The 15473-nt window shown below is 46.2% G+C and overlaps 1 protein-coding gene across 1 annotated transcript in view; it reads left to right on the top strand.

Moving 5' to 3' along the window:
• The window catches only part of ATIC (5-aminoimidazole-4-carboxamide ribonucleotide formyltransferase/IMP cyclohydrolase), a 65385-nt gene that overhangs the window by 25360 nt on the left and 24552 nt on the right, over nt 1-15473 (top strand). The window contains exons 6-11 of the mRNA XM_085880885.1: nt 5320-5408; nt 5748-5899; nt 11258-11414; nt 11532-11657; nt 11865-11969; nt 15251-15336. Coding sequence (XP_085737011.1) covers nt 5320-5408; nt 5748-5899; nt 11258-11414; nt 11532-11657; nt 11865-11969; nt 15251-15336 — 715 coding nt within the window. The remainder of the gene's footprint in view (nt 1-5319; nt 5409-5747; nt 5900-11257; nt 11415-11531; nt 11658-11864; nt 11970-15250; nt 15337-15473) is intronic.

Raw genomic sequence — 15473 nt, 5'->3', positions numbered from 1 at the left:
TGAACTCAGGACCTTTTGGGTCCTAAGCCACTGCCCTTGCCACTGCGCCAACACCAGGCTTAGAACAGCATTACATAAACAAGGTGCAAAAATGGATCTCCTCAACTACAGACCAATTATTGGTTTCTAAGGCCTAAATCACATTTGCTCTACGGTGAGGATACGGCGGCCGTACGCCCTCTGAATTGACAGAAACGTGCGGCGGCCGCAGGGTTTCTGAGGTGGCCTCAGGGTGGCCCTACACCGCATGGCTATATTTTACAGGCCGCAGGGTCGCCGTGGAATTATAACGTGGAGTTATAACTTTTTTCATTTCTACATTCGCCGTAGCAATTCGACAAGCTGAAAAAAAAGAACTGGTAAAAAAAAAAAAATAACCCATTCGTTACCGTCCGTCTGGCCGCACGTTCGCCTTAGGGCCCCCCTGCGGTCACCTTGCGTCTGCCTTGAAAATTCTATGGCCGCCGCAGGAACGCTCTAAGGTCACCGTGCGACATCAAATCAAAGACCATACGGCACCCCCACGTTTTCGGTCTCCACAATTTATAAACACGCCGTGCGGCTCCCTGAAAAATAAAAACGTATGTGACTGCTTCATTGTGTGACCATGGAAATACTGCGGCCGCCCTATAATTGCTAGTAGCCGTAGATTTTGTAGACCCCACGGCCGCCGTGGCAAATGTGACTTAGGCCGAAGCAACCACGAACGCCGATTGGTACCGCCAATCCTGGTGGGGTTACACTACTTCACGTGTTACCGTTTCCAGTGGATTGACCACACCAAGCGCGTTTCGTGCCCTCTGTGTACTTGCGTTAACTTACCGTATCAGGTAGGGAGAAAAGAAAAGTGGGGTCTTTTCTTTTCTCCCTCATCTCGCACAGCCTGACGGGGCTGCGCTTGCCCAAATATACTAGAGAATGCAGAGGAAAGAATGGGGAAGATTGACAGTGGCGATGCCACACGCAGCCGCATCCCTGAGGTGCCCAGACCCAGTATGCAAGTCCTCTCCGGCGTCTCAGATATGCCAGCTGCAAGCAATTCCGTTTCTGCTGGGACCCTCGTGTGCAGCATCTCCGCACGAACCAGACCGTGTTCTGGGCTTTCCACACTACCCTAAAAACTCTCGGTGCCCCTTGGTTTCTTTCTCTTCCTCACAGGATCTCTGAGCTTTTCTCCTCTCAGGACAAGCTTTGAGCTCCTTTCTGCTCCCCTTTCTCTCCCTCTCACCCAGATCATGAGTCTCCTTTTTCCTCACAGCATCTCACCTTTTTCCCGTCGTCTCTCCTGCGAGCCTCCTGTCGTCTTCCTCTTTCTAATCACTTTTCTCCCATCTCGGCTCGTGTGAGCCTGTCCCTCATTGGTGCAGATCCACGATGCAGCCTGTGGAAAATGCCACATCCTTCTGTGGGAACTAGAAATGCAGCCCCTGTCCCTCCGTTCACGTGACCAAGGCTGCGACGGGAGCCCCCGCCCCTCCATGCGCACCCAAAACATTCTTTGTACCGGACATAGTGTTTCACATGTGAGAAGCGCCGTCCAGCAGGCCATGAACACCAAGCGTCATGCTTTGTGCCATGAACACTCATCTGAGAATGGACACAGTCCCATGCGGTGAAGGTAATCCGATCAGCCCGAAGGATTAATGACCACAGACGGATCGAATGTGCCCAATCAAACGATGACCGGAAATGGAGAAGGATGCTGCCGGACCGAGGGATGACCGGACGGCCGCGGGGTTGAAGGCAAGACTGAATTTGTGAAGGAGGGATTGTCGAAATGATGTTTGGTGAAGGGGAAGTAATGGACCAATGGGGTGAAGGAGGAAATACTGCGTGGGGTAATGGACCAATGGGGTGAAGGAGCAGGGGGGGGGGGTGTGGAGAGAAGACATTACACTGGGGAAATATATACTTGCCAACGCATGCCCACCGAACAACTCTGACAAGGGACCAAGGACTATTTACACAAAGACTGATGAAATAACTGATCCTCGGGTCACCTACGTGTCGATGTATGCTCCCCCCTCCCCCAACCCCCGGGGGTAAATTTTCTAAAACCATAACAGTATGATTTGTGAATTGTATGAAGAATCGCAGAGCAAATGTTTTACGAAATTCATTCAATGTTCTCCTGATTGTACTGCCACTATTTCTTCATCAAATAAAGTTGGGTTAAAATTGTGGATTCATGTGTGAATTGTTGTTTTATGGTTTGTTTATGGGGGGAGTGGAAGGGACTGGTGGTCCAGAGGTGGTGCATATCACTCTGTCACACCACTGTGCTGGATCATGAGCTGAGTGCTGAAAATTGAGGTTGTTGACTGTGTGTGGTGCATCGTGTTCGTCTCATGTGCAGATAAGTATTTAATCTTCTGGTATATCTGTACACCATGTTGGTTTATTTTGTTTATTAAACGAGCGCACCCACTCCCCTCAGGAGCGGCAGGAAGGGTCATGAAGTTATCCTCTGGGGTGGATAGATTTCCAGTGGATAAGTGGTTTAGGTGATCATCAACTTCTCCACCAATGCATCTTGCTCGTCTTGTGCCCCCAATTGGTCCTTCTGATCATGCTCTTGTGAAATTCAACACGTTTGGCCATTTTCAGAGAACGGCCTCAGCGCCAGAGAGTCTGGCAGTTCATCACTAAAACTTGAAGAGACTGCAAACAGCCATCACACTTCAGGACTGGTCTCCTGTATCTACCACCTCTGATATTTATTCAGCCTGGAAATTCTTCCACAGAAACCTGCCCTCTGTTATGCACATATTCATCCCATCTAATCTTCAGTTATCTAAGCCATCCTCCCACTCTTCATACTCTGAATCCTGTGGTGATGCAATGGCTTTAAAACAACTTGCATTCTCCTCCTGGAAGGCAAATCCAACCGGATGCAACCTCAGATCATTCCACAAAGCCTGCAACGTGTATGTGTGTGTGTGTGTGTGTGTGTGTGTGTGTGTGTGTGTGTGTGTGTGTGTGTGTGTGTGTGTGTGTGTGTGTGTGTGTGTGTGTGTGTGTGTGTGTGTGTGTGTGTGTGTGTGTGTGTGTGTGTGTGTGTGTGTGTGTCCGTCCATCCGTCTCCACTCTCAGGAGAGCCAGAAAACATCTATCCAATCTCAAGAATGAACTTTCAAACTTGTCTCCCTCCCCTAAAACCTGGTGGTGCCTTGTCAAGTCTGTCTCTGGTGTACTCCCCTTCCATCCCTTCCCTCACTTAAAAACAGTGTGGCACCACAGCTGACTCCGCTCATGAGAAGGCTGAATGCTTCAATTCTGTGTTTGCTTCAAAATCTTGTGTCACTAACTTCTCTCTCTCTCTCCCTCTCTCTCTCTCTCTCTCTCTCTCTCTCTCTCTCTCTCTCTCTCTCGGTCTCTCTGTCTCTCTCTCTCGGTCTCTCTGTCTCGGTCTCTCGGTCTCTCTGTCTCGGTCTCTCTCTCTCTCTGTCTCGGTCTCTCTCTCTCTCTGTCTCTCTCTCTCTCTCTCTGTCTCTCTGTCTCTCTGTCTCTCTGTCTCTCTGTCTCTCTGTCTCTGTCTCTCTCTCTGTCTCTCTCTCTCTCTGTCTCTCTCTCTCTCTCTCTCTCTCTGTCTCTCTCTCTCTCTCTCACTCTCTCTCTCTCTCTCTCTCTCTCTCTCTCTCTCTCTCTCTGTCTGTCTGTCTGTCTGTCTGTCTGTCTGTCTGTCTGTCTGTCTGTCTGTCTGTCTGTCTGTCTGTCTGTGTCTGTCTGTCTCTCTCTCTCTCTCTCTCTCTCTCTCTCTCTCTCTGTCTCTCTGTCTCTCTGTCTCTCTCTCTCTCTCTCTCTCTCTCTCTCTCTCTCTCTCTCTCTCTCTCTCTCTCTCTCTCTCTCTCTCTCTCTCTCTCTCTCTCTGTCTGTCTGTCTGTGTCTGTCTGTCTCTCCAATAGGACCGTACCGCAAACCCTCATATCTACTTTCTCAACAACCAACTTGAAGAGGTTCAGTCACTCAAACTCTTGGGTCTCACTCTCAGCCATTATCTATCTTGGGCAAGCCACATTTCAAAATTGGACTCCAAAGCCAGACGTCGACTGGGCATCCTCCATCGTGCAAAGTCCTTCCTTAGCACACCTGAGCTCCTGTTCACCTACAAGGCTTCAACCCACAGCTTGATGGAGTACTGTTCTCCCCTCTGGGCTGGCTCCCCTGCCTCACATCTTCCTCAGCTTGATGCTGTGGAAACCAAGGCCTTTAAGATTACTGGAATCTCTCGCGATGAAGCTGAGTCGACGGGCCTATCACTTTGCCATCACCGGCAGGTTGGTGGCCTCTGTGTTCTTCCGCATCTTTTCTGTTCTTACAACCTCTGCCCTCTCTGTGCTCTGTCCCCCCCCCGCCCCCCCACCCAGTATCAGCAGGACGCACGTGATCCACCAGCAATCCCCTTTCGGTGAAACCACCTAAATCCAGAACCATTGCTCACCTCCACTAATTTATTCCTCTATTTTCCCAACTACCTTCGACACTCTTGAATCTCATTCTGCTCTCTGCTCAACTTCAAGACAGCTGTTCACCACCATCCCAGGTCATCCCTCATCCATTGCCATGATCTTTTCCACACCCGTTAAGCCACCACACCCCTCCCAAAATTTTGCTTATGTATCTCTCTTGTCCACCCCTTGTGTAATCCCTTACCCCTCATTGTTACCAGCATCCCTTGTTTTTCCGTCTCCGTCTACCTTCTCCCTCTGCCCTCCGATTGGTGTTTCCCCTTTCTCCTGCTGTTCCCTTTGTTGTTTTGTGTCCTGGTCTGCTCTTTGTCCTAGCTTTTCAATGAGCCTCGCCCAAGACCATGTTTTTATTGTTATTTTTTTTTTTAACTTTTGGGGGGGGAGGGGGTGGGGGTTGCAAATGAAGTTGCTACAACCTTCATCGTGTGCTTCATTCCTTCCATCAAGTTTTGTTAAGATTGGATAAGTAACGACTGAATGTATCACAGGCAGACAAACGGACAGACACCAAATTGTGTATTTTAGTATACGCGATTGTTGATGGATGAATATTTGACGTGTAAGATTGTTTTGAGCTAAATTTTAATATTACTGTTCAACCTACACCGGAGAAATGTGGCATTAATTAAAATGCCAAATAGAACCACATTGGCAACACTGTTTGCGACAGGGTGGACATTCGGAGCAATAAACGAACTTGGACAGAAATTGATAACAAGAGAGGGGTTGTGGGGGGTTTGGGTCAAAGCAATTTTTTTTTTATTTCTAAACTTCTGCTACTCGATCATAAGTGTTTGTACCATGGAGTGAATGGTTCCTCCAGAACCTGTGATGCATATACTGTGTGCAGAGTCGTGATTTGCAACCTGTACCAGTTCCAGAACACCGTCTCCTCTGAAAACGTCACACTGGCTGAGGCTGTGGAGCAGATTGATATTGGTGCGCAAGTGGGTGTGGATCAATGAAACGAGCACAAATGGGATGTTGATTGAGGCCTAATGGGACAAGTATATGGTGGTTTAATTGCAGCAATTTATCGGTTTCTTTCAAGCAAACTTGGTTATTTAAAGTTTTTTTACAGTTTGTTTTGTTTCCTGTGTGTTCAACATGATCTGTTCATTTTTCATCATATAGCCTGTTTGAAACCCCAATCATTCGGGCACCGATGTACGATATGCGATGTGTGTATAATTTGGGATGTTAAGGAGTACACTTGTGTGAAAAGCACAGGACAGGCGTCTCTGTTGAGCATACGTGAACAATCATATTTGTACACAGGTGGTGTGACATTGCTTCGAGCTGCAGCGAAAAACCACAAGCGTGTGACCGTAGTTTGTGACCCTGCGGATTACAAGTGGATTGCAGATGAAATGGTGGCCTCACCCCAAAAGGACACCTCGCTGAGCACACGCCAGTCTTTGGCACTGAAGGTTTTCTTTGTACCTTTTTAATGGGGAAGGAGTGAGAAGGAGGCAGATTTGAGAAATGTATAGGTTCCAACACTCGGAATATAATCTATCGAGAAGTTCTAATACAACTACTTCTCCTTCTCTTCCCTTTATAAGCTTTGTACCGTTGGTTGAGGTCCAACGGTACCAAGCTTCTGCCCTGCCTCGACCACAGTTCTCCTCCACCTCCCTCTGTCCTCAGCCATCTCTCCACTCTCCAACCATCCCCACCTTATTGATATCCCTCCTCGCACAATCCTCCCATCTCAACCTTGGTCTACCTCATTTCCTCATAGCTTGCTCCCTTAATATATCCGCTCTCTTTGCCATTATCTCTTCCTCTATCTGCACCAAGTGTCCAGCCAACTTCAGGCTTTTTACCAGTCGTCCCATCAAGCTCATCTGCACACCAATATCCTCCCTCAGTTCATCCATCCTCTTTCTATCCACCGTTCTTCACTCACGCAATCCTGCAATCCTCCTGACCCCACTTGTTCTCACACACCTGCAACCTCTGTTGTTGTCTCTCTGTCAGTGCCACCATTTTGAGACCGTAAAGGTAGGCCAGCATCACATGAGTCAACATAACTTTCCCTTTCAATTTCCTTGATGTCTTTCCGTCTGCCATTACTCCCTCCACTGTCTTCCATGCATCTGCACCCACCTGAATCCTCTTATTCACTTCTGCCTTGGACCTCCCACCCCCAGTCACTGTTCCTCTGAGTTCTTCAAACCTATTTGCCTGTCTGATCTCCTTCCCTTCTAATCTGATATTCATTTCTTTTCTCTCCTCCCTTACCCACATCAGCTCAGTCTTATCAATACTCCTCTTCGACCCATGTTTCTCAAACGTCTTCTTCCACTCCCCCAGTACTTCTTGCATCTCCCGTCTACTCTCCGCCACAACAGCCAGATCGTCCGAATACAACACCCTCCTCCTTACCAACTCCATCACCATGATGAACATGGATGGGCTGAGAGAGCTTCCTTGCCTCAAACCGATATTCACACTTAACTTCTCTGACATCCCAGGATCAACCAAAACTCTTCCCTTTGTTCCCTCATACATACCTCCCACCAACCTAACTTCTGCTTCAGGCACTCGCATCCATCTCGGTATCACCATCACCATCTCTCTCGGGACAATCAAAAGCCTTCTCCAGGTCCACAAATCCCAATGCCATTTCACCTTGCACCTCCAACCTCTTTTTCACCAGCTGTCTCAGCATGAACATCCCATCCATCATCCCACTACCCTTTCTAATCCACTGTTGCTCTTCGCCGATCTACATCACTCCACTCTTACTTATCCCCCCCCCCCCCCATCCAGAATGCTTTTCAAAACCTTCATGACCTGATTTGGTAGAGTAATACCCCTGTATTTACCCGGATCTTGAACATTACCTTTCCTCTTCCATATCGGCACAATTAGCCCTGTCCTCCAACCCTCCGGACTCAAACCCTCGCTCATACATACATTCATCAACCTTTTCGTCCAACTGACTTTGACTACTTTCCTAGCAAGTGTCATCTCTGTACGCACCTCATCAATGCATCGCACTCTTCCCTTCATCTTCCTTCCTGCTGTCCTTACCTCCTCTGCCATGATCACCACTACCTCCACTTTCCCCTCTATATAACACGGAAGCTCCAGCTCGCCATTGCTTCCTCCCCAGTTCAACAGCTCCTTCAAATATCCTTCCCATACCTTCAATACTGTCCCCCCTCTCTGTCCCTAGCCTCCTGGCACCATCCTTTATCTCCCCTCCCGCCCTTCGTGTCCTTGCTATCCTCATCTCTCATGAGCCAATTTATAGATCATATTCATCCCACCATCCTCTTCCAACTTGTGCATCCCCTCCTCCATATCATTCCTCACCTTATCCACAGCTCTCCTTGTTGATTTCTTATTTTACCCATACAGGTGCAGCAACCCTGCATCTGGTTGTCCCCCTCTATCCTTGATTTTTCGCTCTTCCAAACTTCCTTCGTCCACCATACCTGATTTCTGCCCCGAATCGACGATGTTCCCTTGCCTGACGTCCTTCTACACAAAACTTCTGAAATACCCCTAAACGCCTCGACTTTTTCTGCTCTTTCTCCAAATCTCTGCCTTCTTCGCTACGTTCCTCATACCTGGGCCTCAGCTTCTCCTTGTACTCTTTCGTGCCATTGTCCCTGCATTTCCTCCACCTAATCATCTTCTGACTCCTGGTTTTAACTTCCCTCCTTTTCTTCATGCATATAACAAACACTACCGGCTTGTGCTGGTGGTGACGTGCTGTCACGCTACTGCCTTATGATCCTTGATCCTCCACAACTGTCACATCCTCACTCCGAACAAATCCAGTTCTGTTCTATGCTATTCACTCCTATAAGTAATTTTGTGGCTGTCCTGTTTCTGAAACAACGAACCACCTATGGCTATCCTATTTCTTGCCACCATCTCCCGACCCTCTCTATTCCTTATTTACCAACACGTTCCTCTTCACCTGGTTCCACTACTCCCACTACTCCCACTTGTGCATTGAAGTACCCCTGCAAAGCACACCATCACTTCCAGCTCAACCATTCCCATCATTCTCCCCAGAGCGTCCCTGAACGCCTGCTTTTCCACCTAACTCCTTCCTGTTTGTGGCCCATAAACAGACACAACACATAGCATTTGCCTCCATATCCGTCCTATATTTCCACTCTGACCATCTGCTTGCTGATTTCTTCCGATGTTATTATTATTCCCACGCCATTAGTGCTTCCATCCTCACCCACGTGCAACAACTTTTATCATCCTTACAGTTGCCTTGCCCTGTCATATTTGCATTTGGTCTCCTGCACATGCACAACACTTCCAATCTCCTTCCCTGCATCATCTCCACCACGTCGACCCCTCACCCCTCCACTGATCCCACTTTCAAACGACCTACCTGGACCTCGCTTCTCGACTGCTGTTCGCCTGGCAGAGCCAGTACCATCTTAATTGGTTTGGGATGTTAAGCTCATCAATCATTATAATCCTATGGGAGTGAACTGAGTATCGATCGAGGAGGTGAAGAAGGGCTTTCACAGAAGATCCAGGTTGGAGTGGAGGAAGTAAAGGAACAGCTAGGTAATCTAAGAGTAGATAAGGCTCCGGGTCCAGATAATATGCACCCGACAGTATTGATGGAGGTGGCTGAGCAGGTAAGTTAGATGTTTATGGATATTTTTAATAGCTCCCTGGAGTCAGGACAGGTACCGGAGGATTGGAGAATAGCAAGTGTAATACCATTATTTTAGAAAAGATCCAGAGAAGAATTGGGAAACTATAGACATGTTAGTTTGACTTCAATTGTGGGGAGGGTGTTGGAGAAATTACTTAGGGACCAGATGAGGAACCATTTAAACAAATACAAACGAATTAAAGGTAGTCAGCATGGGTTTACCAAAGTGAGGTCTTGTCGAACAAATCTTCCAGAGTTCTATGAAGCAATGTCTGATGGGGTGGATGAGGGAAAGGCAGTGAACATAGTATATCTAGACTTTAAGAAGGCATTTGATGAGGTACCACATCGGAGGTTGTTAGCCAAAGTGAGGGCTTGTGGAGTGGCCGGTCAGGTAGCTAATTGGATTACAAACTGGCTTAATGATAGGAAGCGAAGAGTGTCTGTGAGTGGGAGGATGTAAGTTGCGGGGTACCTCAGGAATCGGTACTCGGACCATTACGATTCATTATTTACATCAACGATTTGAATAATGGGGTGAAGAGGAAGCTTTCCACATTTACAGATGACACAAAGCTTGGAGGTGAGGTGGATAGCAGACGGGGTGGTGAACAGATACAGGAAAGTATTGATACTTGCATAGATTGGGCAAAAGATTGGCAGATGGAATTTAACCTGAGCAGGTGTAAGGTGTTGGGGATGGGAAAAAACAATGAAAATAGAGATTTCAGGATGCAAGGGGTAATTTTGGAGCGTGTCACACAGGAGAAGGATCTGGGGGTGGTAATAGATACGGGCGGTAAGCAGGCAGCACAATGCCAGGCAGCTGTAGGTAAAGCAAATAGGGTTTTAGGCTGTGTTCGGAGGGGGATCAATTATAAACCGAAAGAGGTGGTGTTCACATTGTACAGGAACTTAGTGAGGGCCACATCGAGAATATTGTGTGCCGTTTTTGGTAAGCACAACTCAAGAAGGACATAGATGCCATGGAGAGGGTTCAGCTTAGGGCTACTCGTTTGATTCCGGACCTAGCACGACTCGGCTATGAGGAGCGGCTGAAGGAGACAGGGCTTTATACACTAGAAAGGAGGTGGTTATGAAGAGATATGATAGAGATGTTTAAGATAATGAAAGGTTGAGATAAAATAAGTGCAGATGAATTATTCGACAGTGATCGGACCAGGGGCCATAGCCTGGGAGTAAAGAAGAGGAGAGTGAAGACGGTAGTAAGGTAGGGGACTTTTACTTTGAGAGTAGTTAATGCATGGAATGGTCTCCCTGGAAAGGTAGTGGCAGCAGAAACAGTGGATAAGTTTAAATTGGAATTAGACAGGTACCTGGAAGTTATGGAGATGGAGGGGTATGGGGATGTTGACAGGACTTTTCGGTCGTTTGAGCATTGGTGAGGGTCTCATCAAGGGGTGATGTGTGGTTGTTGATGTGTTTTTAACTAAGTACATGCTCCCCCCCCCCCCCCAAGGGGAAGAAGAAGAAGAAAAAAATACAAAAACTACATAAACTTAAAATAAATAGATTAAAATATATTTGCATTTTCTTCTTTGTATCTCGTGTTGATAAACTAGTATGGTGTTCGTGCAGGCATGATGGGCTGAATGGCCTCCACCTGTGTCTGATTTCCTTGTATTTCCTTGTGTAACTCTCATAGGATCATAATCTGTAGGTTCCAGCACTCTCACGGAATCATTCTTACAGCATTAAATACAACTTCACTTTCACAAGATTATCGTATTGAGGTTTTTTTTTATTTTTTTTTCATTCTTTCTCATCTTTTCTTGTCTTCATTACAGTTTGTTAATTTCCAGATTATTTATTTGCTTTCGTTGTGATTATTTATTTATTTTTGTTGGACACGTTTCCAGAAGCTTCTTTTATGCATGTCGTTTCCAGTTGCTCCTGGTTTACCTGTTTGCCTGTTATTTTACACAGTGCATCAGCCTTCTCCAGGTCCACAAATCCCAATGTCTTCTCCAGGTCCACAAGTGCTCATGACCACCAGTGGATTATTTTCTGCTAAAAATTTTTTAAAACAAATGCTCTGAATGAAATTGATGGCTGCAGCAATTGGAGAAAGAAAGGGTTTGTGTTTCCACCTTAGGCATTGTGGGCATTTCTCTTTCAGGTCTTTACACACACTGCCCAGTATGATGACGCCATTGCAGACTATTTGCGCAAAGAGTACGGCCGTGGCGCGAGCCAGCTGCCCCTCCGTTATGGCATGAACCCACACCAGTGCCCTGCACAGCTCTACTGCCTGCAGCCAAAGCTACCTCTGTGTGGTACGTATGGTGTCTGTGTGGTATGCAGTGCACACTTGACTGTATATCCTTCCATTTGTCTTGCTCTTACTGAACCCTTGATATGTTGAGAAAAACCTGCCCATGAATCTGCTGCAGTTCTGAATGGATCTCCCGGTTTCATAAACCTTTGTGATGCCCTAAATGCCTGGCAACTGGTATCAGAAATGAAGGCAGCCCTTTCTCTTCCCGCTGCTGCCTCATTCAAACATGTCAGCCCTGCAGGTATTTTGCTGGACAATGGGAGTGGAGCATTGGCCGCAAGAAGCCATGTTAACTCGTTTTCTTTTATTTCCTCTTGCCCTATCCCCCGATTTGGAAGAACTATCCATGTCATGTGACTCTCTTTTGATTAAACGACAATGCACTTCTCTTTGCCAGTTGTGCTATTTGTCCTGATGATGCAATCGCGAGTGACTGTATTGCACTTAGGAGCGGCGGTGGCGGTTCCGCTGAGTGAGGATGAGGCCCGCGCCTGCATGGTGCACGATTTGGGAGAGCTCTCAGATTTGGCCACTGCTTACGCGCGTGCTCGAGGTATGGGCTTCGTTCATTTTTGTGGCTCTTTGAGGGACATCACCTGCCTGTTCTGGTATTCTCAAAGTTGTTTTTATTACTCGTGCATTGTTGTTTTGTTGATGCAAGGTAAGTACCTACACGGGGATGCATACTAGTTTGTTTGGATGCATTTCGATATCTTTGTTATTTAGCTCGTGTCATTTCGAAGCATAACTCGGTGATTCACAAAGAGGAAAGATAAGTGAAAACTAGGAAAAAGAAATGATATAAAAAAGATGGGATTTTATCATTGATTTCTAAACCATGATGGTTCAGTGGGGCGAGCTGTTGAAGGCAGAGTGGTGCCACACAGGAGAAGATCTGAAGAATACCCGATCACGTTCATCCTCATGAAAAGAACTACCAGGATATTTCTGTCATTAGAGTGCAGCTTGTCGGTGTGTACGTTGTGATTAGGTGAGAGATGTAGGGTTTTTACCAATCAAGGTTTGGATTCGAAGGTGATCGGCGATGATGTAAAATCTATATGTCGGAGTGTGAAGATCCAGCGAAGTGTTTCGACAGTTGCAGTGAGTTGATCAAATTCCTGAGGTTGAACTACAAACCTGGCAGCCATATTCTGGATGACTTATAAGGGTTCAAGAGAAGAGGCAGTTAAATCTGATAACAATGATTCGCAGTAACAAAGCATGACTTTGTGAGAACATGAACTACGGCATTTTTTTTGTCGTACAAGTCGATACTTCTGTTCCCGAAAGTCCAGGCCTCGACTTGTACTCGGAATCGACTTGTCTATGTTTCAAGACATTGAATTACAGAAATTAAAAAAAACAATTTGCAAAGTGATATTTTCAAAAATAAATTGTAAAATTATTAATTTAAAACACATGACAGCAAGTTTCCACTTTACATCGTGGATGTGTTCCTCAAATACATTGCTAAGCAGATGAGATATTCTCATGGACGTCATGTTATGATGGGGGACATCCGTTCCCAGGGCACATTTTCGGTCATCCTCGTGTCATTTTAAGCTCACTTAACGACATATTGGAGACAAATATTAAATAGATCAATAAAGAACGCAACTGAAATACATAAACGGACAATTAAATGGAATTACAGGGGTACTCACTAAAATGTAGCACCGAGATTACTTGGCATGGCGGGAGAGGTGCAGGTGTGGAAGGGAGGGGGAGACGGGCCTTCGTGTCTCGGATGGACTGCTTGAATAATTTGTGCGCTGGGAAGGTAAATGGGAGGTAAGGCCAGAGCGATATGGCGCTCCCCTCGCCCCCGGTTGGGCTTTCGGGTGAGTCACGCGGCAAAGTCACGCGGCAAATCTGGAAAGAAGAAATTTCCGGTCGAGCCGCCAAACAGTGCGCAACGAATCCGGATCGGAGAGGTCGTCACCGAGGTGCCGAGAGTTGGTGTGATCGGAGTGCCAGATAAATGCGAATATTTGTCCAAAGACGAATCTTGTGTTAAGAAAAGAGTACTTAAAGATTTCAACTTTAAAATGTTGTACACTGTATTATTCAGAAATCTTTGTGCGGAACATTTGCCGACTGGGTGAGCGATTGAACGTTAACTGCTCACCGATGCATGCGATATTATCCAATCAACGCGTGAAATGTATTCGAGTTGTACTCGACATCCAGTTTGATTCATACTCGACATCGACTTTTCGGCCGAAAAATACGGTCGTATGAATTTTCCTCTCATCTCGGCAAGAATTGCAGCGCGGTAATCTTCATCCTGTTGAAGAAGCATATTTATATGGAAGGAAGGAAGTAATCCATTTGGACAATATTGTGCGAAGAGATGAAAATGTACTGATACATTTTGGTAATTTGTGCGTATCATACAAAAGAGTTGGGTCCAAAGAACGTATCGGCGTTGACTTTGAGAAAGTTCAAGGACTTGCATCTTTGAATCTTCTAGAGACAGGAATTCGGAATTGTAGAAGAGGATGTCAGCTGGTTCCCTGGACAGGTACATCTGGGTATCATCGTCATAGTGGTAACAGCTGAGATTGAAATCCTGTACGATTGCACCAAATGGATGCTGACAAAAGGAAGGGGGGGTGGAGATGAAGTAAACCAAGAAGAGATATCTGGGAAACGCTGACAAATTAAGTGGGTCTGATGAATCGCCAGCTTTGCTTGCAGTATAAGTAATGATACGTAAAATATGATCAAACCCATTGAAGAGCAGGTCCAGAGAGACCAGAATTGGACTGAAGATGGTCAGGTAATTGTGGTCACCCGTGTCGAAATCAACTGATCGAGAAGTATTAGGATTGTCACTGATCCATGGTCCACTTTGTGCAGAGTATCATTTGTGACCTTCAAGAGATCATTGTGTGCTGTGTGACCATTTGAAACTTTTTCTGGTAATAGTTGGAATTGTACTGCTTGGAGGTGCTTAAAAAAGCTGACTGAGCAGATAAAACATTGAGGGCCGTTTGTGATGTTTAAAAAATAAATAAAACACCGAGGGCCACAACAGCACAGGTGCAAGCCAGAACTGCACTCGGTGGAGTGCGTACCTCTGCCAGGCTGAACAGTTTGTTTTGTATCCCACGGGTAGGCTGGATGTGCATCCGGAACTTAACCAAAATGTAATTGCCTTATTCTTAGCGTCTACCCAACTCGTCCACCAAGTTTCATTTGAATCCGTCTCCAACTTTTTGAGATATTCTGTTGACACAGACAAAATCCGTGCACCTTTGGTGGCAGAGGTAAATACCAAGCATCTTACTTTTGGTATATGCAGATTCCATTAAAATCGCTCAAAATAATGCATGGGAAGGATCAAAGAATGCAAAAAGGTATACTGAACTCTCATTGGAAGGAAGAAACAGAATGTTGATCAAAGTATGTTCATGTTCTGTTCGTTCCGTGCATTGTTCCACCTGTCTGCCAACACTGATCGACGCGACTTCACGAGAAGACTATTCATCCTTGGCCCTCACCCAATCAAGATCTGATACGTGAAAAATTATAAGAGAGATGGGAATATAAAGGAAACATTTTTGTGAACTGGGAACAGTAGCTGTGTGTGCGGAGTTGGCAGAGGTCTGGGGTAATTGACGAGATTAAACCACGTCCGGCATAGCCACACAAAAAGAGGCTTACGAGACTTTTTGAGCTTTCAGGCCACCAGTAAAGCCAACTCGTTTCTCAAAGTTCCAAAATCGTTTCAGACGGATGTTGTAATGGACCGTTACGCAGTCGTCACCGACGTTGTATTGCGTTTGTGCTGTTGTGGAGCTGATATCCTGCCATTTCTCCCTGTAGGTGCTGATCGCATGTCCTCGTTTGGTGACTTTGTTGCTCTTTCTGACATGTGTGACGTTTCCACAGCGAGGATAATTTCTCGAGAGGTACGACCTTGTTTTCAGGCTTCGTTGCTGTGCGTGTTTTGACAAAATCGAAATTGGAATGATCTCTTTCAGATTAGAATATAATTGATACATGAAAGCTGAACCATTCCAATAGGTGTAGATGAATCCATCCTTGT

The sequence above is a fragment of the Eptatretus burgeri genome, chromosome 5 (assembly GCF_056783735.1).
Source record: "Eptatretus burgeri isolate ZD-2024b chromosome 5, Ebu_testis_v1, whole genome shotgun sequence".
NCBI lineage: Eukaryota > Metazoa > Chordata > Myxini > Myxiniformes > Myxinidae > Eptatretus > Eptatretus burgeri.
This window is presented reverse-complemented; position numbering and strand designations above follow the sequence as displayed.